This window comes from Oncorhynchus tshawytscha, linkage group LG18 (assembly GCF_018296145.1).
Source record: "Oncorhynchus tshawytscha isolate Ot180627B linkage group LG18, Otsh_v2.0, whole genome shotgun sequence".
Classification (NCBI taxonomy): Eukaryota; Metazoa; Chordata; class Actinopteri; order Salmoniformes; family Salmonidae; genus Oncorhynchus; species Oncorhynchus tshawytscha.
Window position 1 is genome coordinate 38,809,950 of NC_056446.1, and position 25,000 is coordinate 38,834,949.

The 25,000-nt window shown below is 44.7% G+C and overlaps 1 protein-coding gene across 6 annotated transcripts in view; it reads right to left on the reverse strand.

Annotated features, from left to right (window-relative positions):
• LOC112240115 (zinc finger protein DPF3) overlaps positions 1–25,000 on the reverse strand; it is a 109,310-nt gene that overhangs the window by 49,777 nt on the left and 34,533 nt on the right. For 3 of the 6 annotated variants that reach the window (XM_042301027.1, XM_042301024.1, XM_042301022.1), the window contains exon 2: positions 5,239–5,399. In XM_042301027.1, the coding sequence (XP_042156961.1) occupies positions 5,239–5,317 (79 nt within the window). In that variant the 5' untranslated portion in view covers positions 5,318–5,399. Of the gene's footprint in view, positions 1–5,238; positions 5,400–5,511; positions 5,661–25,000 lie in introns of those variants that run through there. The other 3 variants (XM_042301023.1, XM_042301025.1, XM_042301026.1) reach the window with 3 other exon arrangements.

Genomic DNA, 25,000 nt, shown 5'->3' on the forward strand with positions numbered 1-25,000 from the left:
ATCCTCCTCTAGACCGCTGGTTGGCCAGCTCATCCTCCTCTAGACCGCTGGTTGGCCAGCTCATCCTCCTCTAGACCGCTGATTGGCCAGCTGAGCCTCCTCTAGACCGCTGATTGGCCAGCTCATCCTCCTCTAGACCGCTGATTGGCCAGCTTATCCTCCTCTAGACCGCTGATTGGCCACCTCATCCTCCTCTAGACCGCTGATTGGCCACCTCATCCTCATCTAGACCCCTGATTGGCCAGTTCACTAAGAGCTGGACACAAATAGCCTCTCCCTTCATCTAGCAGTCTGGGCTAATAGCCTCTCCCTTTATCTAGCAGTCTGGGCTAATAGCCTCTCCCTTCATCTAGCAGTCTGGGCTAATAGCCTCTCCCTTCATCTAGCAGTCTGGGCTAATAGCCTCTCCCTTTATCTAGCAGTCTGGGCTAATAGCCTCTCCCTTTATCTAGCAGTCTGGGCTAATAGCCTCTCCCTTCATCTAGCAGTCTGGGCTAATAGCCTCTCCCTTCATCTAGCAGTCTGGGCCCTGGAATTATATGTATAAATTCTGACTCTCTCTCTGACTATCTCTCTCTCTCTCTCTCTGACTCTCTCTCTCTGACTCTCTCTCTCTCTCTGACTATCTCTCTCTCTCTCTCTCTCTCTCTGATTCTCTCTCTCTGACTCTCCCTCTCTGATTCTCTCTCTCTGACTCTCTCTCTGACTATCTCCCTCTCTCTCTCTGACTCTCTCTCTCTCGCTCTCTGAATCTCTATTTCTCTCTGACTCTCTCTGACACTCTCTCTCTCTCGCTCTCTCTCTGACTCTCTCTCTCTTTGATTCTCTCTCTCTCTCTCTTTGACTCTCTCTCTCTGACTCTCTCTCTTGTGAGATGTTCTACTAGAGCTGGGATGATAAACTGAAAAATGATCGATACCGACCCCTTATCTCAGGCATTTAGCTGATATCGTTACGATAAGTAGCCTACACTTGATACCGTTACGATAAGTAGCCTACACTTGATACCGTTACGATAAGTAGCCTACACTTGAGAAATGTGAAGTTTGCTTATATGGGTGATTGTTAACGGAACAAATTGATGACTACAACCATCAAACCAGTAGTTTAAAGGATCATAAAATACAAACTGATGCACATTAATGTTATAACTAATATGGATTAATATGGATTAATATGGATTAATATGGATTTATATGGATTAATATGGAATAATATGGTATAATATGGATTAATATGGATTAATAGGGAATAATATGGATTTATATGGATTAATATGGAATAATATGGATTTATATGGATATATATGGAATAATATGGATTTATATGGATTAATAGGGAATAATATGGATTTATATGGATTTATATGGATTAATATGGATTAATATGGATTAATAGGGAATAATATGGATTTATATGGATTTATATGGAATAATATGGATTTATATGGAATAATATGGATTAATATGGATTAATATGGATTAATAGGGAATAATATGGATTTATATGGATTAATATGGATTAATAGGGAATAATATGGATTTATATGGATTTATATGGATTAATATGGATTAATAGGGAATAATATGGATTCATATGGAATAATATGGATTTATATGGATTAATATGGATTAATATGGATTAATAGGGAATAATATGGATTTATATGGATTAATAGGGAATAATATGGATTTATATGGATTTATATGGAATAATATGGATTTATATGGAATAATATGGATTAATATGGAATTTTGTCCATATCGCCCAGGTCTATGTTCTAGATGTAATCATGACTGTAAACAGTCTTCTGGTTTTAAAACCATAAAAAACTGTTTAGTTTATTAAGACCAGAAATGTCCCTAAAGACACTGAAAGTGTCAATACAGGGCTAAAATTGAATTATACTACACTGGCTCTGACGCTCGTCTTATGTGACAGGGATTGCAAACTATTACAGACTACAAAGGGAAGCACAGCCACGAGCTGCCCAGTGACACGAGCCTACCAGACGAGATAAATCACTTCTAAACACTTCTAAACTCACTTCGAGGCAAGCAACATTGAGGCATGCATGAGAGCACCAGCTGTTCCGGACGACTGTGTGATCACGCTCTCTCTAGCCGACGTGAGTAAGACCTTTAAACAGGTCAACATACATAAGGCTGTGGGGCCAGACGGATTACCAGGACGTGTGGTCCGGGCATGTGCTGACCAACTGGCAGGTGTCTTCACTGACATTTTCAACCTGTCCCTCATTGAGTCTGTAATACCAACATGTTTCAAGCAGACCACCATAGTCCCTGTGCCCAAGAACACAAAGGTAATCTACCTAAATAACTACAGACCCGTAGCACTCACGTCCATAGCCATGAAGTGCTTTGAAAGGTTGGTAATGGCTCACATCAACACCATTATCCCAGAAACCCTAGACCCACTCCAATTTGCATACCGCCCATACAGATCCACAGATGATGCAATCTCTATTGCACTCCACACTGCCCTTTCCCACCTGGACAAAAGGACCACTTATGTGAGAATGCTATTCATTGACTACTGCTCAGCGTTCAACACCATAGTACCCTCAAAGCTCATCACTAAGCTAAGGATCCTGGGACTAAACACCTCCCTCTGCAACTGGATCCTGGACTTCCTGACAGGCCGCCCCCAGGTGGTGAGGGTAAGTAGCAACACATCTGCCACGCTGATCCTCAACACTGGAGCTGCCCAGGGGTGCGTGCTCAGTCCCCTCCTGTACTCCCTGTTCACCCACGCCTGCATGGCTAGGCACAACTCCAACACCACCATTAAGTTTGCAGACGACACAACAGTGGTAGGCCTGATCACTGACAATGACGAGACAGCCTATAGGGAGAAGGTCAGAGACCTGGCCGGGTGGTGCCAGAATAACAACCTATCCCTCAACGTAACCAAGACTAAGGAGATGATTGTGGACTACAGGAAAAGGAGGACCGAGCACACCCCCATTCTCATCGACGGGGCTGTTGTGGAGCAGGTTGAGAGCTTCAAGTTCCTTGGTGTCTACATCACCAACAAACTAGAATGGTCCAAACACACCAAGACAGTCGTGAAGAGGGCACGACAAAGCCTATTCCCCCTCAGGAAACTAAAAAGATTTGGCATGGGTCCTGAGATCCTCAAAAGGTTCTACAGCTGCAACATCGAGAGCATCCTGACCGGTTGCATCACTGCCTGGTATGGCAATTCCTCGGCCTCTGACCGCAAGGCACTACAGAGGGTAGTGCATACGGCCCAGTACATCACTGGGGCTAAGCTGCCTGCCATCCAGGACCTCTACACCAGGCGGTGTCAGAGGAAGGCCCTAAAAATTGTCAAAGACCACAGCCATAGACTGTTCTCTCTACTACCGCGTGGCAAGCGGTACCAGAGTGCCAAGTCTAGGACAAAAAGGCTTCTCAACAGTTTTTACCCCCAAGCCATAAGACTCCTGAACAGGTAATCAAATGGCTACCTGACTATTTGCATTGTGTGCCGCCCCCCAACCCCTCCTTTTACACTGCTGCTACTCTCTGTTTATCATATATGCATAGTCACTTTAACTATTCATTCATGTACATTCTACCTCAATTGGGCCGACCAACCAGTGCTCTCGCACATTGGCTAACCGGGCTATCTGCATTGTGTCCCACCACCCACCACCCCCTCTTTTACGCTACTGCTACTCTCTGTTCATCATATATGCATAGTCACTTTAACCATATCTACATGTACATACTACCTCAATCAGCCTGACTAACCAGTGTCTGTATGTAGCCTCGCTACTGTATATAGCCTCACTACTGTATACAGCCTCGCTACTGTATATAGCCTCTCTACCGTATACAGCCTCACTACTGTATATAGCCTCTCTACCGTATATAGCCTCGCTACTGTATACAGCCTCGCTACTGTACATAGCCTCACTACTGTATATAGCCTCTCTACCGTATATAGCCTCGCTACCTTTATAGCCTCGCTACTGTATATAGCCTCGCTACTGTATATAGTCTCGCTACTGTATATAGCCTCGCTACTGTATATAGCCTCTCTACTCTATATAGCCTCACTACTGTATATAGCCTCACTACTGTATATAGCCTCGCTACTGTATATAGCCTCGCTACTGTATATAGCCTCTCTACTGTATATAGCCTGGCTACTGTATATAGCCTCGCTACTGTATATAGCCTCTCTACTGTCTATAGCCTCACTACTGTATATAGCCTCACTACTGTATATAGCCTCACTACTGTATATAGCCTCGCTACTGTACATAGCCTCACTACTGTACATAGCCTCTCTACTGTATATAGCCTCTCTACTGTATATAGCCTCTCTACTGTATATAGCCTCTCTACTGTATATAGCCTCTCTACTGTATATAGCCTCTCTACTGTATATAGCCTCACTACTGTCTATAGCCTCACTACTGTATATAGCCTCTCTACTGTATATAGCCTCACTACTGTCTATAGCCTCACTACTGTATATAGCCTCTCTACTGTATATAGCCTCACTACTGTATATAGCCTCTCTACTGTATATAGCCTCACTACTGTATATAGCCTCTCTACTGTATACAGCCTCACTACTGTATATAGCCTCTCTACTGTATATAGCCTCACTACTGTATATAGCCTCACTACTGTATATAGCCTCGCTACTGTATATAGCCTCGCTACTGTATATAGCCTCTCTACTGTATATAGCCTGGCTACTGTATATAGCCTCGCTACTGTATATAGCCTCTCTACTGTCTATAGCCTCACTACTGTATATAGCCTCACTACTGTATATAGCCTCACTACTGTATATAGCCTCGCTACTGTACATAGCCTCACTACTGTACATAGTCTCGCTACTGTATATAGCCTCGCTACTGTATATAGCCTCTCTACTGTATATAGCCTCTCTACTGTATATAGCCTCTCTACTGTATATAGCCTCACTACTGTCTATAGCCTCACTACTGTATATAGCCTCTCTACTGTATATAGCCTCGCTACTGTATATAGCCGGTCTTTTTACTGTTGTTTTATTTCTTTACCTTTTTTGCACTATTGGTTAAAGCCTGTAAGTCAGCATTTCACTGTAAGGTCTAAACCTGTGGAATTTGGCTCATGTGACAAATAAACTTTGTTTTGAAGGGCTATCAAGTGTCGCCCGTGTGTGTATGTGCGCGTGCCATTTCTCTTCCCCAGCCTGCAGTTCACCCACCTGGCCCACGGTGGCGCTGTTCCATCCAGATGTAGCAGTTGTTCTGGGCCACGCCAGTTTGGTTGTCCAGGAAGGGCATACGGACGCTTCGCTCGGCACACAGACGGGCGTTGTAGCTGCGACAGTGTTCTATGGCCTCCCGGTAGAACTGGTCACCTAGCCTACAGACACAAGAGAACAGAGACAGTTTTAGTTAACTTGGTTAGGTTAACTAGGTAAGGTTAGCTTAGTAGGCTAAAGTGATTGAGAAAGCAGCTGGAACGGTCCTTAAACCTGGTGCCAAATGTCCAGACCTCTTAATCTATCTTACATATTGGGATGCTACTTGTCTTCAGCTCACTCAGGTTCATTTAGCATGCTAGAGCTATCTTAGCTAAACATATTCCCTCCGTCTCAGTCAGAGCACACAGCTGCTGTTGAGCCATCCTGCTACCAAGACATGTTTTCTGAATACCAACATTGTTAGGGTTGTTTATTAGCATGGAGACGTGCTGAGTTACTCTGTACGCATCAGCAGGCCTGGTCCAGCTGGCCAGAATAAATCAAATGCGCATCGTAGGCAGCTTTGGGAACGTCACAGCACCCCTGTGGCTTGGTGACTATGCATTACAAACACACTCCATTATCCTAACGTAGTTCGCCAACACATTGAAAACCATTCTAACCCATTGAAAAACAGGAAACAGGAAACCAAACAACTCCATTATCCTAATGTATTCCTCTATCCTAATGTATTTCTACAACCTATAGTAAACCATCTAACCGATTGAAAAACGGGAAACAGGAAACCAATCAACTCCATTATCCTAATGTATTCCTCTATCCTAATGTATTTCTACAACCTATAGTAAACCATCTAACCGATTGAAAAACGGAGAAACACACTGTGGGACGATTTTACTGTGCAAATATACTCAGCAACAAAAAGAAACCTCCTCTCACTGTCAACTGCGTTTATTTTCAGCTAAATTAACATGTGTAAATATTTGGATGAACATAATAAGATTCAACAACTGAGACATAAACTGAACAAGTTCCACAGACATGTGACTAACAGAAGTGGAATAATGTGTCCCTGAACAAAGGGGGGGGGGATCAGAATCAAAACTAACATTCAGTATCTGGTGTGGCCACCAGCTGCATTAACCTCTCTTGGGTAGTATTTTCACCTCCGGATGAAAATTAAAGTAAACTGCCTGTTATTCAGGCCCAGAAGCTAGGATATGCATATTGGTAGATTTGGATAGAAAACACTCCAAAGTTTTTAAAACTGTTAAAATAATGTCTGTGAGTATAACAGAACTGATATGGCAGGCGAAACCCAGAGGACAAACCATCCAGGGAAAAAAATAATGGAGGTCATTGTGTTTTCCATTGGTTTTCTATGGGATACCCTTATTATTAGGAACCTGGTTGCAGTTCCTATGGCTTCCACTAGATGTTAACAGTCTTTAGAAATTGTTCGATGTTTTTCTTATGAGAAATGAAGAAGTAATGCTATTCATTGTAAGTGTCACTCCAGGTGGACTCTACTGTTGTGATGCGAGTATACTGGAGCGTGCTTCACGTTGTTTTTATCCGGTATTAGAAACAGTTTATTCCATCTAAATTTTACCGATTATTTACGTTTTAGGGTACCTGAGGTTGGATTAGGAACGTTGTTTGAAATGTTTGGACCAAGTTTACAGGTAACTTATTAGATACTTTGTAGTCATGTCGGGCGAGTTGAAACCGGTGTATTTCTGAATCAAAAGCTCCAAATAAATGGACATTTCTGGGAAATAAAGAAGGGCATTATCGAACAAAAGGACCATTTGTGATGTAGCTGGGACCTTTTGGAGTGCCAACAGAAGAAGATCCTCAAAGGTAAAGCATGAATTATATCGCTATTTCGGACTTTTGTGGCGCACCTGCCTGGTTGAAATATGATGTATATTTTCATGTGTTTGTATGCGGGCCGCTGTCCTCAGATAATTTCATGGTGTGCTTTCACCGTAAAGCCTTTTTGAACTCTGACACAGCGGCTGGATTAACAAGAAGTTAAGCTTTATTTTGATGTATAACACATATCTTTTCAACAATGTTAAATATTTGAATTTGGTATTTTTGAATTTTGAGCGCTGCAATTTCCCCGGATGTTGGCCAGGTGGGACGCTACTGTCCCACCTGCCCATAAGAAGTTAAGTACCTCAGTGCATCTCCTCCTTATAAACTGCACCAGATTTGCCAGTTCTTGCTGTGAGATGTTACCCCACTCTTGCACCAAGGCACCTGCAAGTTCTCAGACATTTCTGGGGGAATGGCCCTAGCCCTCACCCTCCGATCCAACAGGTCCCAGATGTGCTCAATGGGATTGAGATCCGGGCTCTTCGCTGGCCATGGCAGAACACTGACATTCCTGTATTGCAGAAAATCAGGCACAGAACCAGCAGTATGGCTGGTGGCATTGTCATGTTGGAGGGTCATGTCAGGATGAGCCTGCAGGATGAGCCTACCACATGAGGGAGGAAGAGGTCTTCCCTGTAACGCACAGCGTTGAGGTTGCCTGCAATGACAACAAGCTCATTCCGATGATGCTGTGACACACTGCCCCAGACCATGTCAGACCCTCCACCTCCAAAACGATCCCGCTCCAGAGTACAGGCCTCGGTGTAACGCTCATTCCTTCGACAATAAACGCGAATCCAACCATCACCCCTGGTGAGACAAAACTGCGACTTGTCAAAAAATAGCACTTTTTACACCAGTCCTGTCTGGTCCAGGTTTGTGCCCATAGACGATGTTGTTGCCTATTCTAACCATACTAACTATTCTATTAACTAACTATTAACTAACTATTCTATTAACTAACTACTATTAACTAACTATTCTAACTATACTAACTATTCTCGAGTTTCCACCCAAGTGAGCTCGGGACAGACAGCTGTTTTTATGTGCAAGAGAAAGTTATTTTATGACTTTTACAAGGCAATATGGGATCTTCAGATTATTATATTTTTGCTTGGTGATTATCGAGGGGGAGATTGTCGGAAAGATTTTTCAAATAGGCCTACTGTGAGGAACTATTAGGTTATCATTAACAATGGATGTTAAAAATGAAATTAAAAAAACAGACTTCGTTGACTTACTGTTTGAGGCGAAGAAATCATTTACTGAGAAGCTCAGTTTATTAGTGGTGGACGTGGTGAGTTAAGACAATCAGAAATCAGACATCCCCAAATGGGCATTTTCCTAGAGTTGCACACAGCAGGCAAGGAATGCTACTTCTGTGTGCTCAGGTGCTCGCGTTCCCTTAACATTAACAAGACAGAGAAAGCAGACCGATGCTCATTGCTCAAAAGGAACACTCCAAGCAAAATATTTTTATTTTATTTATTTTTTTACAAAACTCATAATTTATAGTTTAGGAAATAAACCTAAACTTTTTATTTTTTACAAAACTCATAATTTATAGTTTAGGAAATAAACCTAAACTTTTTTTTTTTTACAAAACTCATAATTTATAGTTTAGGAAATAAACCTAAACTTTTTTTTTTTTTTTACAAAACTCATAATTTATAGTTTAGGAAATAAACCTAAACTTTTTTTTTTTTACAAAACTCATAATTTATAGTTTAGGAAATAAACCTAAACTTTTTTTTTTTTTTTTTTACAAAACTCATAATTTATAGTTTAGGAAATAAACCTAAACTTTTTTCTATAGTAGCAAGTTGTGAACACTGCAAAAAACGTTTCCAGTCGGAGAAAGAGAACGGTAAATGACCGAAGGCCTAATTAGTAATACAATGCATTAACATATATTAATACAACCAAATAACAGGGATTAACGGCTACGGTACATTTACTACTGGTCACATATGAGATGGGGAATTGATCAAAATAAACAATCAAAAGGGCAAACAATGAAACAATGAATAGTCCAGGCAGAGTCCCCTGGTTACTAATGGAATAGTCCAGGCAGAGTCCCCTGGTTACTAATGGAATAGTCCAGACAGAGTCCCCTGGTTACTAATGGAATAGTCCAGACAGAGTCCCCTGGTTACTAATGGAATAGTCCAGACAGAGTCCCCTGGTTACTAATGGAATAGTCCAGACAGAGTCCCCTGGTTACTAATGGAATAGTCCAGACAGAGTCCCCTGGTTACTGATGGAATGAATAGTCCAGGCAGAGTCCCCTGGTTACTGATGGAATGAATAGTCCAGACAGAGTCCCCTGGTTACTAATGGAATGAATAGTCCAGACAGAGTCCCCTGGTTACTAATGGAATGAATAGTCCAGACAGAGTCCCCTGGTTACTAATGGAATGAATAGTCCAGACAGAGTCCCCTGGTTACTAATGGGATAGTCCAGACAGAGTCCCCTGGTTACTGATGGAATAGTCCAGACAGAGTCCCCTGGTTACTGATGGAATGAATAGTCCAGACAGAGTCCCCTGGTTACTAATGGAATAGTCCAGACAGAGTCCCCTGGTTACTGATGGAATAGTCCAGACAGAGTCCCCTGGTTACTGATGGAATGAATAGTCCAGACAGAGTCCCCTGGTTACAGATGGAATAGTCCAGACAGAGTCCCCTGGTTACTGATAGAATGAATAGTCCAGACAGAGTCCCCTGGTTACTGATGGAATAGTCCAGACAGAGTCCCCTGGTTACTGATGGAATGAATAGTCCAGGCAGAGTCCCTGGTTACTGATGGAATGAATAGTCCAGACAGAGTCCCCTGGTTACTGATGGAATGAATAGTCCAGACAGAGTCTCCTGGTTACTAATGGAATAGTCCAGACAGAGTCCCCTGGTTACTGGTGGAATGAATAGTCCAGACAGAGTCTCCTGGTTACTAATGGAATAGTCCAGACAGGTTACTGATGGAATAGTCCAGACAGAGTCCCCTGGTTACAGATGGAATAGTCCAGACAGAGTCCCCTGGTTACTGATGGAATGAATAGTCCAGACAGAGTCCCCTGGTTACTGATGGAATAGTCCAGACAGAGTCACCTGGTTACTGATGGAATAGTCCAGACAGAGTCCCCTGGTTACTAATGGAATGAATAGTCCAGACAGAGTCCCCTGGTTACTGATGGAATGAATAGTCCAGACAGAGTCCCCTGGTTACTAATGGAATAGTCCAGGCAGAGTCCACTGGTTACTGATGGAATGAATAGTCCAGACAGAGTCCCCTGGTTACAGATGGAATAGTCCAGACAGAGTCCCCTGGTTACTGATGGAATGAATAGTCCAGACAGAGTCCCCTGGTTACTGATGGAATAGTCCAGACAGAGTCACCTGGTTACTGATGGAATAGTCCAGACAGAGTCCCCTGGTTACTAATGGAATGAATAGTCCAGACAGAGTCCCCTGGTTACTGATGGAATGAATAGTCCAGACAGAGTCCCCTGGTTACTAATGGAATAGTCCAGGCAGAGTCCACTGGTTACTGATGGAATGAATAGTCCAGACAGAGTCCCCTGGTTACTAATGGAATAGTCCAGACAGAGTCCCCTGGTTACTAATGGAATAGTCCAGACAGAGTCCCCTGGTTACTAATGGAATAGTCCAGACAGAGTCCCCTGGTTACAGATGGAATAGTCCTGACAGAGTCCCCTGGTTACTGATGGAATGAATAGTCCAGGCAGAGTCCCCTGGTTACTGATGGAATGAATAGTCCAGACAGAGTCCCCTGGTTACTAATAGAATGAATAGTCCAGACAGAGTCCCCTGGTTACTAATGGAATGAATAGTCCAGACAGAGTCCCCTGGTTACTAATGGAATGAATAGTCCAGACAGAGTCCCCTGGTTACTAATGGAATAGTCCAGACAGAGTCCCCTGGTTACTGATGGAATAGTCAGACAGAGTCCCCTGGTTACTGATGGAATGAATAGTCCAGACAGAGTCCCCTGGTTACTGATGGAATAGTCCAGACAGAGTCCCCTGGTTACTGATGGAATGAATAGTCCAGACAGAGTCCCCTGGTTACAGATGGAATAGTCCAGACAGAGTCCCCTGGTTACTGATAGAATGAATAGTCCAGACAGAGTCCCCTGGTTACTGATGGAATAGTCCAGACAGAGTCCCCTGGTTACTGATGGAATGAATAGTCCAGACAGAGTCCCCTGGTTACTGATGGAATAGTCCAGACAGAGTCCCCTGGTTACTGATGGAATGAATAGTCCAGACAGAGTCCCCTGGTTACTGATGGAATGAATAGTCCAGACAGAGTCCCCTGGTTACTGATGGAATAGTCCTGACAGTGTCCCCTGGTTACTGATGGAATGAATAGTCCAGACAGAGTCCCCTGGTTACTGATGGAATAGTCCAGACAGAGTCCCCTGGTTACTGATGGAATGAATAGTCCAGGCAGAGTCCCCTGGTTACTGATGGAATGAATAGTCCAGACAGAGTCCCCTGGTTACTAATGGAATGAATAGTCCAGACAGAGTCCCTGGTTACTAATGGAATAGTCCAGACAGAGTCCCCTGGTTACTGATGGAATAGTCCAGACAGAGTCCCCTGGTTACAGATGGAATAGTCCAGACAGAGTCCCCTGGTTACTGATGGAATGAATAGTCCAGGCAGAGTCCCCTGGTTACTGATGGAATAAATAGTCCAGGCAGAGGCCCCTGGTTACTGATGGAATGAATAGTCCAGGCAGAGTCCCCTGGTTACTGATGGAATGAATAGTCCAGGCAGAGTCCCCTGGTTACAGATGGAATAGTCCTGACAGAGTCCCCTGGTTACTGATGGAATAGTCCAGACAGAGGCCCCTGGTTACTGATGGAATGAATAGTCCAGACAGAGTCCCCTGCTAACTAATGGAATAGTCCAGACAGAGTCCCCTGGTTACTGATGGAATGAATAGTCCAGACAGAGTCCCCTGGTTACTGATGGAATAGTCCTGACAGAGTCCCCTGGTTACTAATGGAATAGTCCAGACAGAGTCCCCTGGTTACTAATGGAATAGTCCAGACAGAGTCCCCTGGTTACTAATGGAATAGTCCAGACAGAGTCCCCTGGTTACAGATGGAATGAATAGTCCAGACAGAGTCCCCTGGTTACTGATGGAATAGTCCAGACAGAGTCCCCTGGTTACTAATGGAATAGTCCAGACAGAGTCCCCTGGTTACTAATGGAATAGTCCAGACAGAGTCCCCTGGTTACTGATGGAATAGTCCTGACAGAGTCCCCTTGTTACTGATGGAATGAATAGTCCAGGCAGAGTCCCTGGTTACTGATGGAATGAATAGTCCAGACAGAGTCCCTGGTTACTGATGGAATGAATAGTCCAGACAGAGTCCCCTGGTTACTGATGGAATGAATAGTCCAGACAGAGTCCCCTGGTTACTGATGGAATAGTCCTGACAGAGTCCCCTGGTTACTGATGGAATAGTCCTGACAGAGTCCCCTGGTTACTGATGTAATAGTCCTGACAGAGTCCCCTGGTTACAGATGGAATAGTCCTGACAGAGTCCCCTGGTTACAGATGGAATGAATAGTCCAGACAGAGTCACCTGGTTACTGATGGAATGAATAGTCCAGGCAGAGTCCCCTGGTTACTAATGGAATGAATAGTCCAGACAGAGTCCCTGGTTACTAATGGAATGAATAGTCCAGACAGAGTCCCCTGGTTACTAATAGAATAGTCCAGGCAGAGTCCCCTGGTTACTAATGGAATAGTCCAGACAGAGTCCCCTGGTTACTGATGGAATGAATAGTCCAGACAGAGTCCCCTGGTTACTGATGGAATGAATAGTCCAGACAGAGTCCCCTGGTTACTAATAGAATAGTCCAGACAGCGTCCCCTGGTTACGGATGGAATAGTCCAGACAGAGTCCCCTGGTTACTGATGGAATGAATAGTCCAGACAGAGTCCCCTGGTTACAGATGGAATAGTCCAGACAGAGTCCCCTGGTTACTGATAGAATGAATAGTCCAGACAGAGTCCCCTGGTTACTGATGGAATAGTCCAGACAGAGTCCCCTGGTTACTGATGGAATGAATAGTCCAGGCAGAGTCCCCTGGTTACTGATGGAATGAATAGTCCAGACAGAGTCCCCTGGTTACTAATGGAATGAATAGTCCAGACAGAGTCCCCTGGTTACTAATGGAATGAATAGTCCAGACAGAGTCCCCTGGTTACTAATGGAATGAATAGTCCAGACAGAGTCCCCTGGTTACTGATGGAATAGTCCAGACAGAGTCCCCTGGTTACTGATGGAATAGTCCAGACAGAGTCCCCTGGTTACAGATGGAATAGTCCAGACAGAGTCCCCTGGTTACTGATGGAATAGTCCAGACAGAGTCCCCTGGTTACTGATGGAATAGTCCAGACAGAGTCCCCTGGTTACTGATGGAATAGTCCAGACAGAGTCCCCTGGTTACTAATGGAATGAATAGTCCAGACAGAGTCCCCTGGTTACTGATGGAATGAATAGTCCAGACAGAGTCCCCTGGTTACTAATGGAATAGTCCAGGCAGAGTCCACTGGTTACTGATGGAATGAATAGTCCAGACAGAGTCCCCTGGTTACAGATGGAATAGTCCAGACAGAGTCCCCTGGTTACTGATGGAATGAATAGTCCAGACAGAGTCCCCTGGTTACTGATGGAATAGTCCAGACAGAGTCACCTGGTTACTGATGGAATAGTCCAGACAGAGTCCCCTGGTTACTAATGGAATGAATAGTCCAGACAGAGTCCCCTGGTTACTGATGGAATGAATAGTCCAGACAGAGTCCCCTGGTTACTAATGGAATAGTCCAGGCAGAGTCCACTGGTTACTGATGGAATGAATAGTCCAGACAGAGTCCCCTGGTTACTAATGGAATAGTCCAGACAGAGTCCCCTGGTTACTAATGGAATAGTCCAGACAGAGTCCCCTGGTTACTAATGGAATAGTCCAGACAGAGTCCCCTGGTTACAGATGGAATAGTCCTGACAGAGTCCCCTGGTTACTGATGGAATGAATAGTCCAGGCAGAGTCCCCTGGTTACTGATGGAATGAATAGTCCAGACAGAGTCCCCTGGTTACTAATAGAATGAATAGTCCAGACAGAGTCCCCTGGTTACTAATGGAATGAATAGTCCAGACAGAGTCCCCTGGTTACTAATGGAATGAATAGTCCAGACAGAGTCCCCTGGTTACTAATGGAATAGTCCAGACAGAGTCCCCTGGTTACTGATGGAATAGTCCAGACAGAGTCCCCTGGTTACTGATGGAATGAATAGTCCAGACAGAGTCCCCTGGTTACAGATGGAATAGTCCAGACAGAGTCCCCTGGTTACTGATAGAATGAATAGTCCAGACAGAGTCCCCTGGTTACTGATGGAATAGTCCAGACAGAGTCCCCTGGTTACTGATGGAATGAATAGTCCAGGCAGAGTCCCCTGGTTACTGATGGAATGAATAGTCCAGACAGAGTCCCCTGGTTACTAATGGAATGAATAGTCCAGAGAGAGTCCCCTGGTTACTAATGGAATGAATAGTCCAGACAGAGTCCCCTGGTTACTAATGGAATGGATAGTCCAGACAGAGTCCCCTGGTTACTAAAGGAATAGTCCAGACAGAGTCCCCTGGTTACTAATGGAATAGTCCAGACAGAGTCCCCTGGTTACAGATGGAATAGTCCAGACAGAGTCCCCTGGTTACTGATGGAATGAATAGTCCAGACAGAGTCCCCTGGTTACTGATGGAATGAATAGTCCAGGCAGAGGCCCCTGGTTACTGATGGAATGAATAGTCCAGGCAGAGTCCCCTGGTTACTGATGGAATGAATAGTCCAGGCAGAGTCCCCTGGTTACAGATGGAATAGTCCTGACAGAGTCCCCTGGTTACTGATGGAATAGTCCAGACAGAGGCCCCTGGTTACTGATGGAATGAATAGTCCAGACAGAATAGTCCAGAGTCCCCTGGTTACTGATGGAATGAATAGTCCAGACAGAGTCCCCTGGTTACTGATGGAATGAATCCCCTCCAGACAGAGTCCAGAGTCCCCTGGTTACTGATGGAATAGTCCTGACAGAGTCCCCTGGTTACTGATGGAATGAATAGTCCAGACAGGTTACTGATGGAATAGTCCTGACAGAGTCCCCTGGTTACTAATGGAATAGTCCAGACAGAGTCCCCTGGTTACTAATGGAATGAATAGTCCAGACAGGTTACTGATGGAATAGTCCAGACAGAGTCCCCTGGTTACTAATGGAATAGTCCAGACAGAGTCCCCTGGTTACTAATGGAATAGTCCAGACAGAGTCCCCTGGTTACTGGTGGAATGAATAGTCCAGACAGAGTCTCCTGGTTACTAATGGAATGAATAGTCCAGACAGGTTACTGATGGAATAGTCCTGACAGAGTCCCCTGGTTACTAATGGAATAGTCCAGACAGAGTCCCCTGGTTACTAATGGAATGAATAGTCCAGACAGGTTACCGATGGAATAGTCCAGACAGAGTCCCCTGGTTACTAATGGAATAGTCCAGACAGAGTCCCCTGGTTACTGATGGAATAGTCCAGACAGAGTCCCCTGGTTACTGATGGAATGAATAGTCCAGGCAGAGTCCCCTGGTTACTAATGGAATAGTCCAGACAGAGTCCCCTGGTTACTGATGGAATAGTCCTGACAGAGTCCCCTGGTTACTGATGGAATAGTCCAGACAGAGTCCCCTGGTTACTGATGGAGTGAATAGTCTAGACAGAGTCCCCTGGTTACAGATGGAATGAATAGTCCAGACAGAGTCCCCTGGTTACTGATGGAATGAATAGTCCAGACAGAGTCCCTGGTTACTGATGGAATGAATAGCCCAGGCAGAGTCCCCTGGTTACTGATGGAATAGTCCAGACAGAGTCCCCTGGTTACAGATGGACTGAATAGTCCAGACAGAGTCCCCTGGTTACGAATGGAATAGTCCAGACAGAGTCCCCTGGTTACTAATGGAATGAATAGTCCAGACAGAGTCGCCTGGTTACAGATGGAATGAATAGTCCAGACAGAGTCCCCTGGTTACTAATGGAATAGACCAGACAGAGTCCCCTGGTTACTAATGGAATAGTCCAGACAGAGTCCCCTGGTTACTAATGGAATAGTCCAGACAGAGTCCCCTGGTTACTGATGGAATAGTCCAGACAGAGTCCCCTGGTTACTAATGGAATAGTCCAGACAGAGTCCCCTGGTTACTGATGGAATGAATAGTCCAGACAGAGTCCCCTGGTTACTGATGGAATGAATAGTCCAGACAGAGTCCCCTGGTTACAGATGGAATGAATAGTCCAGACAGAGTCCCCTGGTTACTGATGGAATAGTCCAGACAGAGTCCCCTGGTTACTAATGGAATGAATAGTCCAGACAGAGTCCCCTGGTTACTGATGGAATGAATAGTCCAGACAGAGTCCCCTGGTTACTGATGGAATGAATAGTCCAGACAGAGTCCCCTGGTTACTGATGGACTGAATAGTCCAGGCAGAGTCTCCTGGTTACTAATGGAATAGTCCAGACAGAGTCCCCTGGTTACTAATGGAATAGTCCAGACAGAGTCCCCTGGTTACTAATGGAATAGTCCAGACAGAGTCCCCTGGTTACAGATGGAATGAATAGTCCAGACAGAGTCCCCTGGTTACTGATGGAATAGTCCAGACAGAGTCTCCTGGTTACTAAAGGAATGAATAGTCCAGACAGAGTCCCCTGGTTACTGATGGAATAGTCCAGACAGAGTCCCCTGGTTACTGATGGAATGAATAGTCCAGACAGAGTCCCCTGGTTACTGATGGAATAGTCCTGACAGAGTCCCCTGGTTACTGATGGAATGAATAGTCCAGACAGAGTCCCCTGGTTACTGATGGAATAGTCCTGACAGTGTCCCCTGGTTACTGATGGAATGAATAGTCCAGACAGAGTCCCCTGGTTACTGATGGAATGAATAGTCCAGACAGAGTCCCCTGGTTACTGATGGAATGAATAGTCCAGACAGAGTCCCCTGGTTACTGATGGACTGAATAGTCCAGGCAGAGTCTCCTGGTTACTAATGGAATAGTCCAGACAGAGTCCCCTGGTTACTAATGGAATAGTCCAGACAGAGTCCCCTGGTTACTAATGGAATAGTCCAGGCAGAGTCTCCTGGTTACTGATGGAATGAATAGTCCAGGCAGAGTCCCCTGGTTACTGATGGAATAAATAGTCCAGACAGAGTCCCCTGGTTACTGATGGAATAGTCCAGACAGAGTCCCCTGGTTACTGATGGAATGAATAGTCCAGACAGAGTCCCCTGGTTACTGATGGAATAGTCCAGACAGAGTCTCCTGGTTACTGATGGAATGAATAGTCCAGACAGAGTCCCCTGGTTACTGATGGAATGAATAGTCCAGACAGAGTCCCCTGGTTACTGATGGAATGAATAGTCCAGACAGAGTCCCCTGGTTACTGATGGACTGAATAGTCCAGGCAGAGTCTCCTGGTTACTAATGGAATAGTCCAGACAGAGTCCCCTGGTTACTAATGGAATAGTCCAGACAGAGTCCCCTGGTTACTGATGGAGTAGTCCAGACAGAGTCCCCTGGTTACTAATGGGATAGTCCAGACAGAGTCCCCTGGTTACTGATGGAATGAATAGTCCAGACAGAGTCACCTGGTTACTGATGGAATGAATAGTCCAGGCAGAGTCCCCTGGTTACTGATGGAATAAATAGTCCAGACAGAGTCCCCTGGTTACTGATGGAATAGTCCAGACAGAGTCTCCTGGTTACTGATGGAATGAATAGTCCAGACAGAGTCCCCTGGTTACTGATGGAATAGTCCAGACAGAGTCTCCTGGTTACTGATGGAATGAATAGTCCAGACAGAGTCCCCTGGTTACTGATGGAATAGTCCAGACAGAGTCTCCTGGTTACTGATGGAATGATGGAATGAATAGTCCAGACAGAGTCCCCTGGTTACTGATGGAATGAATAGTCCAGACAGAGTCCCCTGGTTACTGATGGAATAGTCCAGACAGAGTCTCCTGGTTACTGATGGAATGAATAGTCCAGACAGAGTCCCCTGGTTACTGATGGAATAGTCCAGGCAGAGTCCCTGGTTACTGATGGAATGAATAGTCCAGACAGAGTCCCCTGGTTACTGATGGAATAGTCCAGACAGAGTCTCCTGGTTACTGATGGAATGAATAGTCCAGACAGAGTCCCCTGGTTACTGATGGAGTCCAGAGTCCCCTGGTTACTGATGGGAATAGTCCAGACAGAGTCCCTGGTTACTGATGGAATGAATAGTCCAGACAGAGTCCCCTGGTTACTGATGGAATAAATAGTCCAGACAGAGTCCCCTGGTTACTAATGGAATAGTCCAGACAGAGTCCCTGGTTACTGATGGAATGAATAGTCCAGACAGAGTCACTGATGGAATAGTCTGGTTACTGATGGAATGAATAGTCCAGGCAGAGTCCCCTGGTTACTGATGGAATAAATAGTCCAGACAGAGTCCCCTGGTTACTGATGGAATAATAGTCCAGACAGAGTCCCCTGGTTACTGATGGAATGAATAGTCCAGACAGAGTCCCCTGGTTACTGATGGAATAGTCCAGGTTACAGAGTCTCCTGGTTACTGATGGAATGAATAGTCCAGACAGAGTCCCCTGGTTACTGATGGAATAGTCCAGACAGAGTCTCCTGGTTACTGATGGAAGGAATAGTCCAGACAGAGTCCCTGGTTACTGATGGAATAGTCCAGACAGAGTCCCCTGGTTACTGATGGAATGAATAGTCCAGACAGAGTCCCCTGGTTACTGATGGAATAGTCCTGACAGAGTCCCCTGGTTACTAATAGAATAGTCCAGGCAGAGTCCCTGGTTACTGATGGAATGAATAGTTCAGACAGAGTCCCCTGGTTACTGATGGAATAGTCCAGACAGAGTCCCCTGGTTACTGATGGAAGGAATAGTCCAGACAGAGTCCCCTGGTTACTGATGGAATGTGTACATTGTTGTTGTGTGTCTGGTAGTGGAAACTTTGTCAATATTGTCAAACGAGTCAAATGCACTTTAAGTAGCAACCAAAGGCTCAAACACCAATGATTTATATATAGACTAGATGACTGTCAGGGGGCTCTGTTTAGAAGCTGTCGCGCCTCCATCTTGGAACTCACCCACCATTTGTTAACGTCTACATTTGTTTCTGTCATGTTTATTATATTACCGACACATTAATGAATACATTTAAAATATATTATGTGAGCTAAACATACAAATAAAATAACAAAATATACATTTATTTTAAATGTCTGCAGGGGCCGTATTGAGTAGCTTGGATGAAAGGTGCCCAGAGGTGCCCAGAGTAAACGGCCTGCTCCTCAGTTCCAGTTGCTAATATATGCATATTACTATTAGTGTTAATAGAACATACTCTGAAGTTTCTAAAACTGTTTGAATGATGTCTGTGAGTATAACAGAACTCATATGGCAGGCAAAAGCCTGAGAAAAAAATCCAAACATGAAGTGGGAAATCTGAGGTTGGTCGATTTTCAACCAAGCCCCTATTAAATACACAGTGGGATATTGGTTATGTTGCACTTTCTAAGGCTTCCACGAGATGTCAACAGTCTTTAGAACTTTGTTTGAGGATTCTACTGTGAAGGGGGAGCGAATAAGGGCTGTTTGAGCCAGAGGTCTGGCAGAGTGCCACAGGCTCTGAGGCGCAGTCACGAGAGAGTTAGCTCTCGTTCCATTGCTTTTCTACAGACATAGGAATTTTCCGGTTGGAACATTATTTAATTTTTATGTTAAAAACATCCTAAAGATTGATTCCTTACATGGTTTGACATGTTTCTACAGACAGTAACGGAACTTTTTGACATTTCGTCTGCAACTAGGGAACGCGCTTCATGACTTTGGATTTGTTTACCAAACGTGCTAACAAAAGTAGCTCTTTGGACATAAATGCTGGACATTATCGAACTAAATCAAACATTTAATGTGGAACTGAGATTCCTGGGAGTGCATTCTGATGAAGATCATCAAAGGTAAGTGAATATTTATAATGCTATTTATGACTAATGTTGACTACCCAATATGGCGGATATCTTTTTGGCTGCTTTGTTGTCTGAACTCTGTACTCAGATTATTGAATGGGTTTCTTTTTCTGTAAAGCTGTTTTGAAGTCTGACACAGCAGTTGCATTAAGGAGAAGTGTATCTATATTTCCATGTCTAACAATTGTATTTTCATCGACATTTATGATGAATATTTCTGTAAAATGATGAGGCTCTCTGCAATATCACCGGATGTTTTTGGAACTAGTGAACATAACGCGCCAATGTATACTGAGATTTTATCATATAAATATGCACTTTATCAAACAAAACATACATGTATTGTGTAACATGAAGTCCTATGAGTGTCATCTGATGAAGATCAAAGGTTAGTGATTAATTTTATCTCTATTTTGTGCTTTTTGTGACTCCTCTCTTTGGCTGTAAAAATGGCTGAATTTTTCTGTGACTTGGTGGTGACCTAACATAATCGTTTGTGGTGCCTTCGCTGTAAAGCCTATTTGAAATCGGACACTGTGGTTGGATTAACAACAAGATTACCTTTAAAATGGTATAAAATACATGTATGTTTGAGGAATTTTAATTATGAGGTTTCTGTTGTTGGAATTTGGCGCCCTGCACTTTCACTGGCTGTTGTCATATAAATCCCGTTAACGGGATTGCAGCCCTAAGAAGTTAAATTCAAGTATAATTTTTGGAGATTACTAATGTTACTGTCCCCACTACAACACAAAAATACTTACATACATTTATTTTTTTCCCTACATTTAATTGAAATACTGTAGAATTCCATTCAGGGCCAATATGGCCGACCCGTGGCTTCAAAGCCTCTCAATGGTCAATACAAAACATCAGCAATCCAGGGTTTATGTGTATATATATAATTGGTGCACACACACACACACACACACACACACACACACACACACACACACACACACACACACACACACACACACACAGTGAGAGGCTAATGGAATGTTTTCAGAGGGAAGGACAGGAGAGGAGGGGGAGGGGAGGACAGGAGAGGAGGACAGGAGAGGAGGACAGGAGAGGAGGGGAGGACAGGAGAGGAGGACAGGAGAGGAGAGGAGGGGAGGACAAGAGAGGAGGACAGGGGAGGAGATGAGGAGAGGAGGGACAGGAGAGGAGGGACAGGAGAGGGGACTTAGGACCCTCCTCTCCTCATGCTTCTATATTGAAATGTCCTCTCTTTCCTCCTATTCAACCTCTAGGACCCCCTGGCTACTCACAGGTGCCGAATGAATAATCATGGGGCTTTTCATTGGATGGCTGACATTCTATTGTAATAACATTCCGTATGCATAAAACACCAGTAACAGCCCCTCCCCCATGGGGACAGACAAACCTCTTGTTCATGGGTATAAATTGAAAGTTCACTTCTATGTTTCTAATTAAATAGCAACTCTACAGGGATACCCCCCCCCCCTTCCCCCTCAGGCCCTCTAGAAATTACATTTCTAACACCATCACTCCCTATGCTGTCAGGCTCTTAAAGAAACACACACAGAGAGACAGAGAGAGACAGAGAGAGAGAGAGAGAGAGAGAGAGATTGTCTGCAAGACAATAAGACAGGAGAGAGGGAGTCTTACATGCTGACTAGACCGGGCGTGCCCCATTGCGCGCATGTTGAGTTTGTCGACCCACACCAGACACGATCAGGACACGCAGGTTGAAATATCAAAACCAACTCTGAACCAACTATATTAATTTGGGGACAGGTCGAAACATATTAGACAGTCATTGCAAAGCTAATTTGCCCTGGGATATAAACATTGGGTTGTTATTTCACCTGAAATGCACAAGATCCTCTACTCCGACAATTAATCCACAGATAAAACGTTAGTTTCTAGTAATCTCTCCTCCTTCAGGCTTCATCTTCTTCTTCAGGACTTTATATGGTGGTTGGCAACCAAACTTTAAGGTGCATTACCACCATCAACTGAACTGGACTGTGGACCTCAATTCATCTTTCAATCTCCAACGTGGGTATATGCTCCTAAAATCCAATGAGGAGATGGGAGAGGCGGGACTTGCAGCGTGTCAAGCGTCAAAAACGCTTTTACAACACTCACGTATGTAACGCAGTCAGCATGTTAACAGGTCATATTCAGAGAGGGACAGTATCACACACATCTGTATCAGTTTAAAACCCTGGGTCATTCTGAAGACACTCACAGGAAATGTTTAGTGTTCCTTCCAGACATACATTAAATATCCATCATGACATAATAAGATGTATATATCCAGCCTACACACACACACACACACACACACACACACACCAGTAAAAATACTATCCATATCTCCAGCCTACAGTGACATTATCTAGGCCTGCATGTACTGAGATCTCTGAGCAGTGAATCCAATCTAGGTCTTAGCAGGTAAAGTTAGGGAAATGGTTCCACCTCAGACTAGAATTAGCTGCGGTTCTACAGTTACCTTCAGTGTGTGTGTGTGTGTGTGTGTGTAGTGTTGTTGCGATAATACAAAACCAGATTTTCCTCAACTCTATGGTCCTTTAAAACCTACTTTTGTCAAATATGATGTGCTATAGCTTTTAAAATCTATAACTGGGACTCTGGATGACAACATCAGGGCTGTACAACATCGGGGCTGTTTTTACAACACCAGGGCTGTTTTTACAACACCAGGGCTGTTTCTCCAACATCAGGGCTGTTTCTCCAACATCAGACTGTTTCTCCAACACCAGGGCTATTTTTACAACACCAGGGCTGTTTCTACAACACCAGGGCTGTTTCTACAACACCAGGGCTGGTTCTACAACACCAGGGCTGTTTCTACAACACCAGGGCTGTTTCTACAACACCAGGGCTGTTTCTACAACACCAGGGCTGTTTCTACAACACCAGGGCTGTTTCTACAACACCAGACTGTTTCTCCAACACCAGACTGTTTCTCCAACACCAGACTGTTTCTCCAACACCAGACTGTTTCTCCAACACCAGACTGTTTCTCCAACACCAGACTGTTTCTCCAACACCAGACTGTTTCTCCAACACCAGACTGTTTCTCCAACACCAGACTGTTTTTCCAACACCAGACTGTTTCTCCAACACCAGACTGTTTCTCCAACACCAGACTGTTTCTCCAACACCAGACTGTTTCTCCAACACCAGACTGTTTTTCCAACACCAGACTGTTTCTACAACATCAGGACTGTTTCTCCAACACCAGACTGTTTCTACAACATCAGGACTGTTTCTCCAACATCAGGCTGTTTCTCCAACATCAGGACTGTTTTCCTCAAGACATTCAGTCCGCTTCATGTTCTGTTTCCTTTGCTTCCTTACTTCCTAGTGTCGCGATACTGGTACAACACTATCCAGGGCATATTGTTTGCGTACATGATGTGTATGTCCCTAGCAGTGCTTCCTCCATTAGAGAAGTTAAACCCTGTGGTACAGAACCCTCCTAACCTTCATCTAACCCTCCTGCAACCCTTACAGAACCCTCCTAACCTTCATCTAACCCTCCTGCAACCCTTACAGAACCCTCATCTAACCCTCCTGCAGACCTTACGGAACCCTCATAACCTTCATCTAACACTCCTTCAACCCTTACAGAACCCTCCTAACCTTCATCTAACCCTCCTGCAACCCTTACAGAACCCTCATCTAAGCCTCCTGCAACCCTTACAGAACCCTCCTAACCTTCATCTAACCCTCCTGCAACCCTTACAGAACCCTCCTAACCTAACATAGGAGCTCAATCAGATTAGAGCTAATGTCATGATATCAGCAGCCTGCTCCAGGTGACCCCACTGGCCTGGGCAAAGACAGCCAGGAAAAGGGCTCTGATCTGGGATAGGGGAGGCTGGGAGGGAGGCCCCTCTGGATGGGGAGAAGAGGTGGGGTAAGGGAAACGGGGGTTTAGGGAAGAGGAGGGAAACAGTGGAGGAAAAGATAGCAGGAGAGAGAAGAGGAGCAGGGGAGGGGGCTCAGGAAGCCTTTGTGAGCTTTTCTAGGAAGAGGGGGGGGGGGGAGGAGGGAGAGGAGGATGGGGAAGGAGGGAGGAAAGGAGGGAGAGGATGAGGGGGAAGGAGGGAGAGGAGGATGGGGAAGGAGGGAGGAGAGGAGGAGGTAAAGGAGGAGGGGGGGAGGGAGAGGAGGAGGGAGGGAGAGAGGGAGACTGGGAGAGATGGAGAGATGGCGAGGGAGAGAGGGAGACTGGGAGAGAGGGAGAGATGGCGAGGGAGAGAGGGAAAGGTAGAGAGATTGAGACTCCAGATCTACTTTGGTTTTGATCTGTGGGCTGAGCCGGGGACCACTGAGGATTCCCTTACAGCAGAGTGGATCACTGAGGATTCCCTTACAGCACAGTGGATAACCAGCCCAAACTAATTCCATATGTTGTATGACATACCAAAAATAATGTCTCTATACACACTCCCCCTCCCTTCAGACAGAGCCTACACACAGAAACACACACATACTCCCCCTCCCCTCTCATACACAACCAGGTCTCATAGTTTCACTTTGAAATTCGACGTATTGTGGATAAACGTCTATTTTTTCCCTCATTAACTCTGTGTGGTTACAGGTTTAACACAGAAACAACTCAAAGGGGTTAAATGTATTAATTCAGAGAGGTTAAGGTCAGGACCTAGGGTTTGGGGAAGGCTTCAAACAAAATAATGAAAAACAACACGCTGTCTCCATCAAGTATTCTCGAGCCTCAGAGCATCATGAGTTGA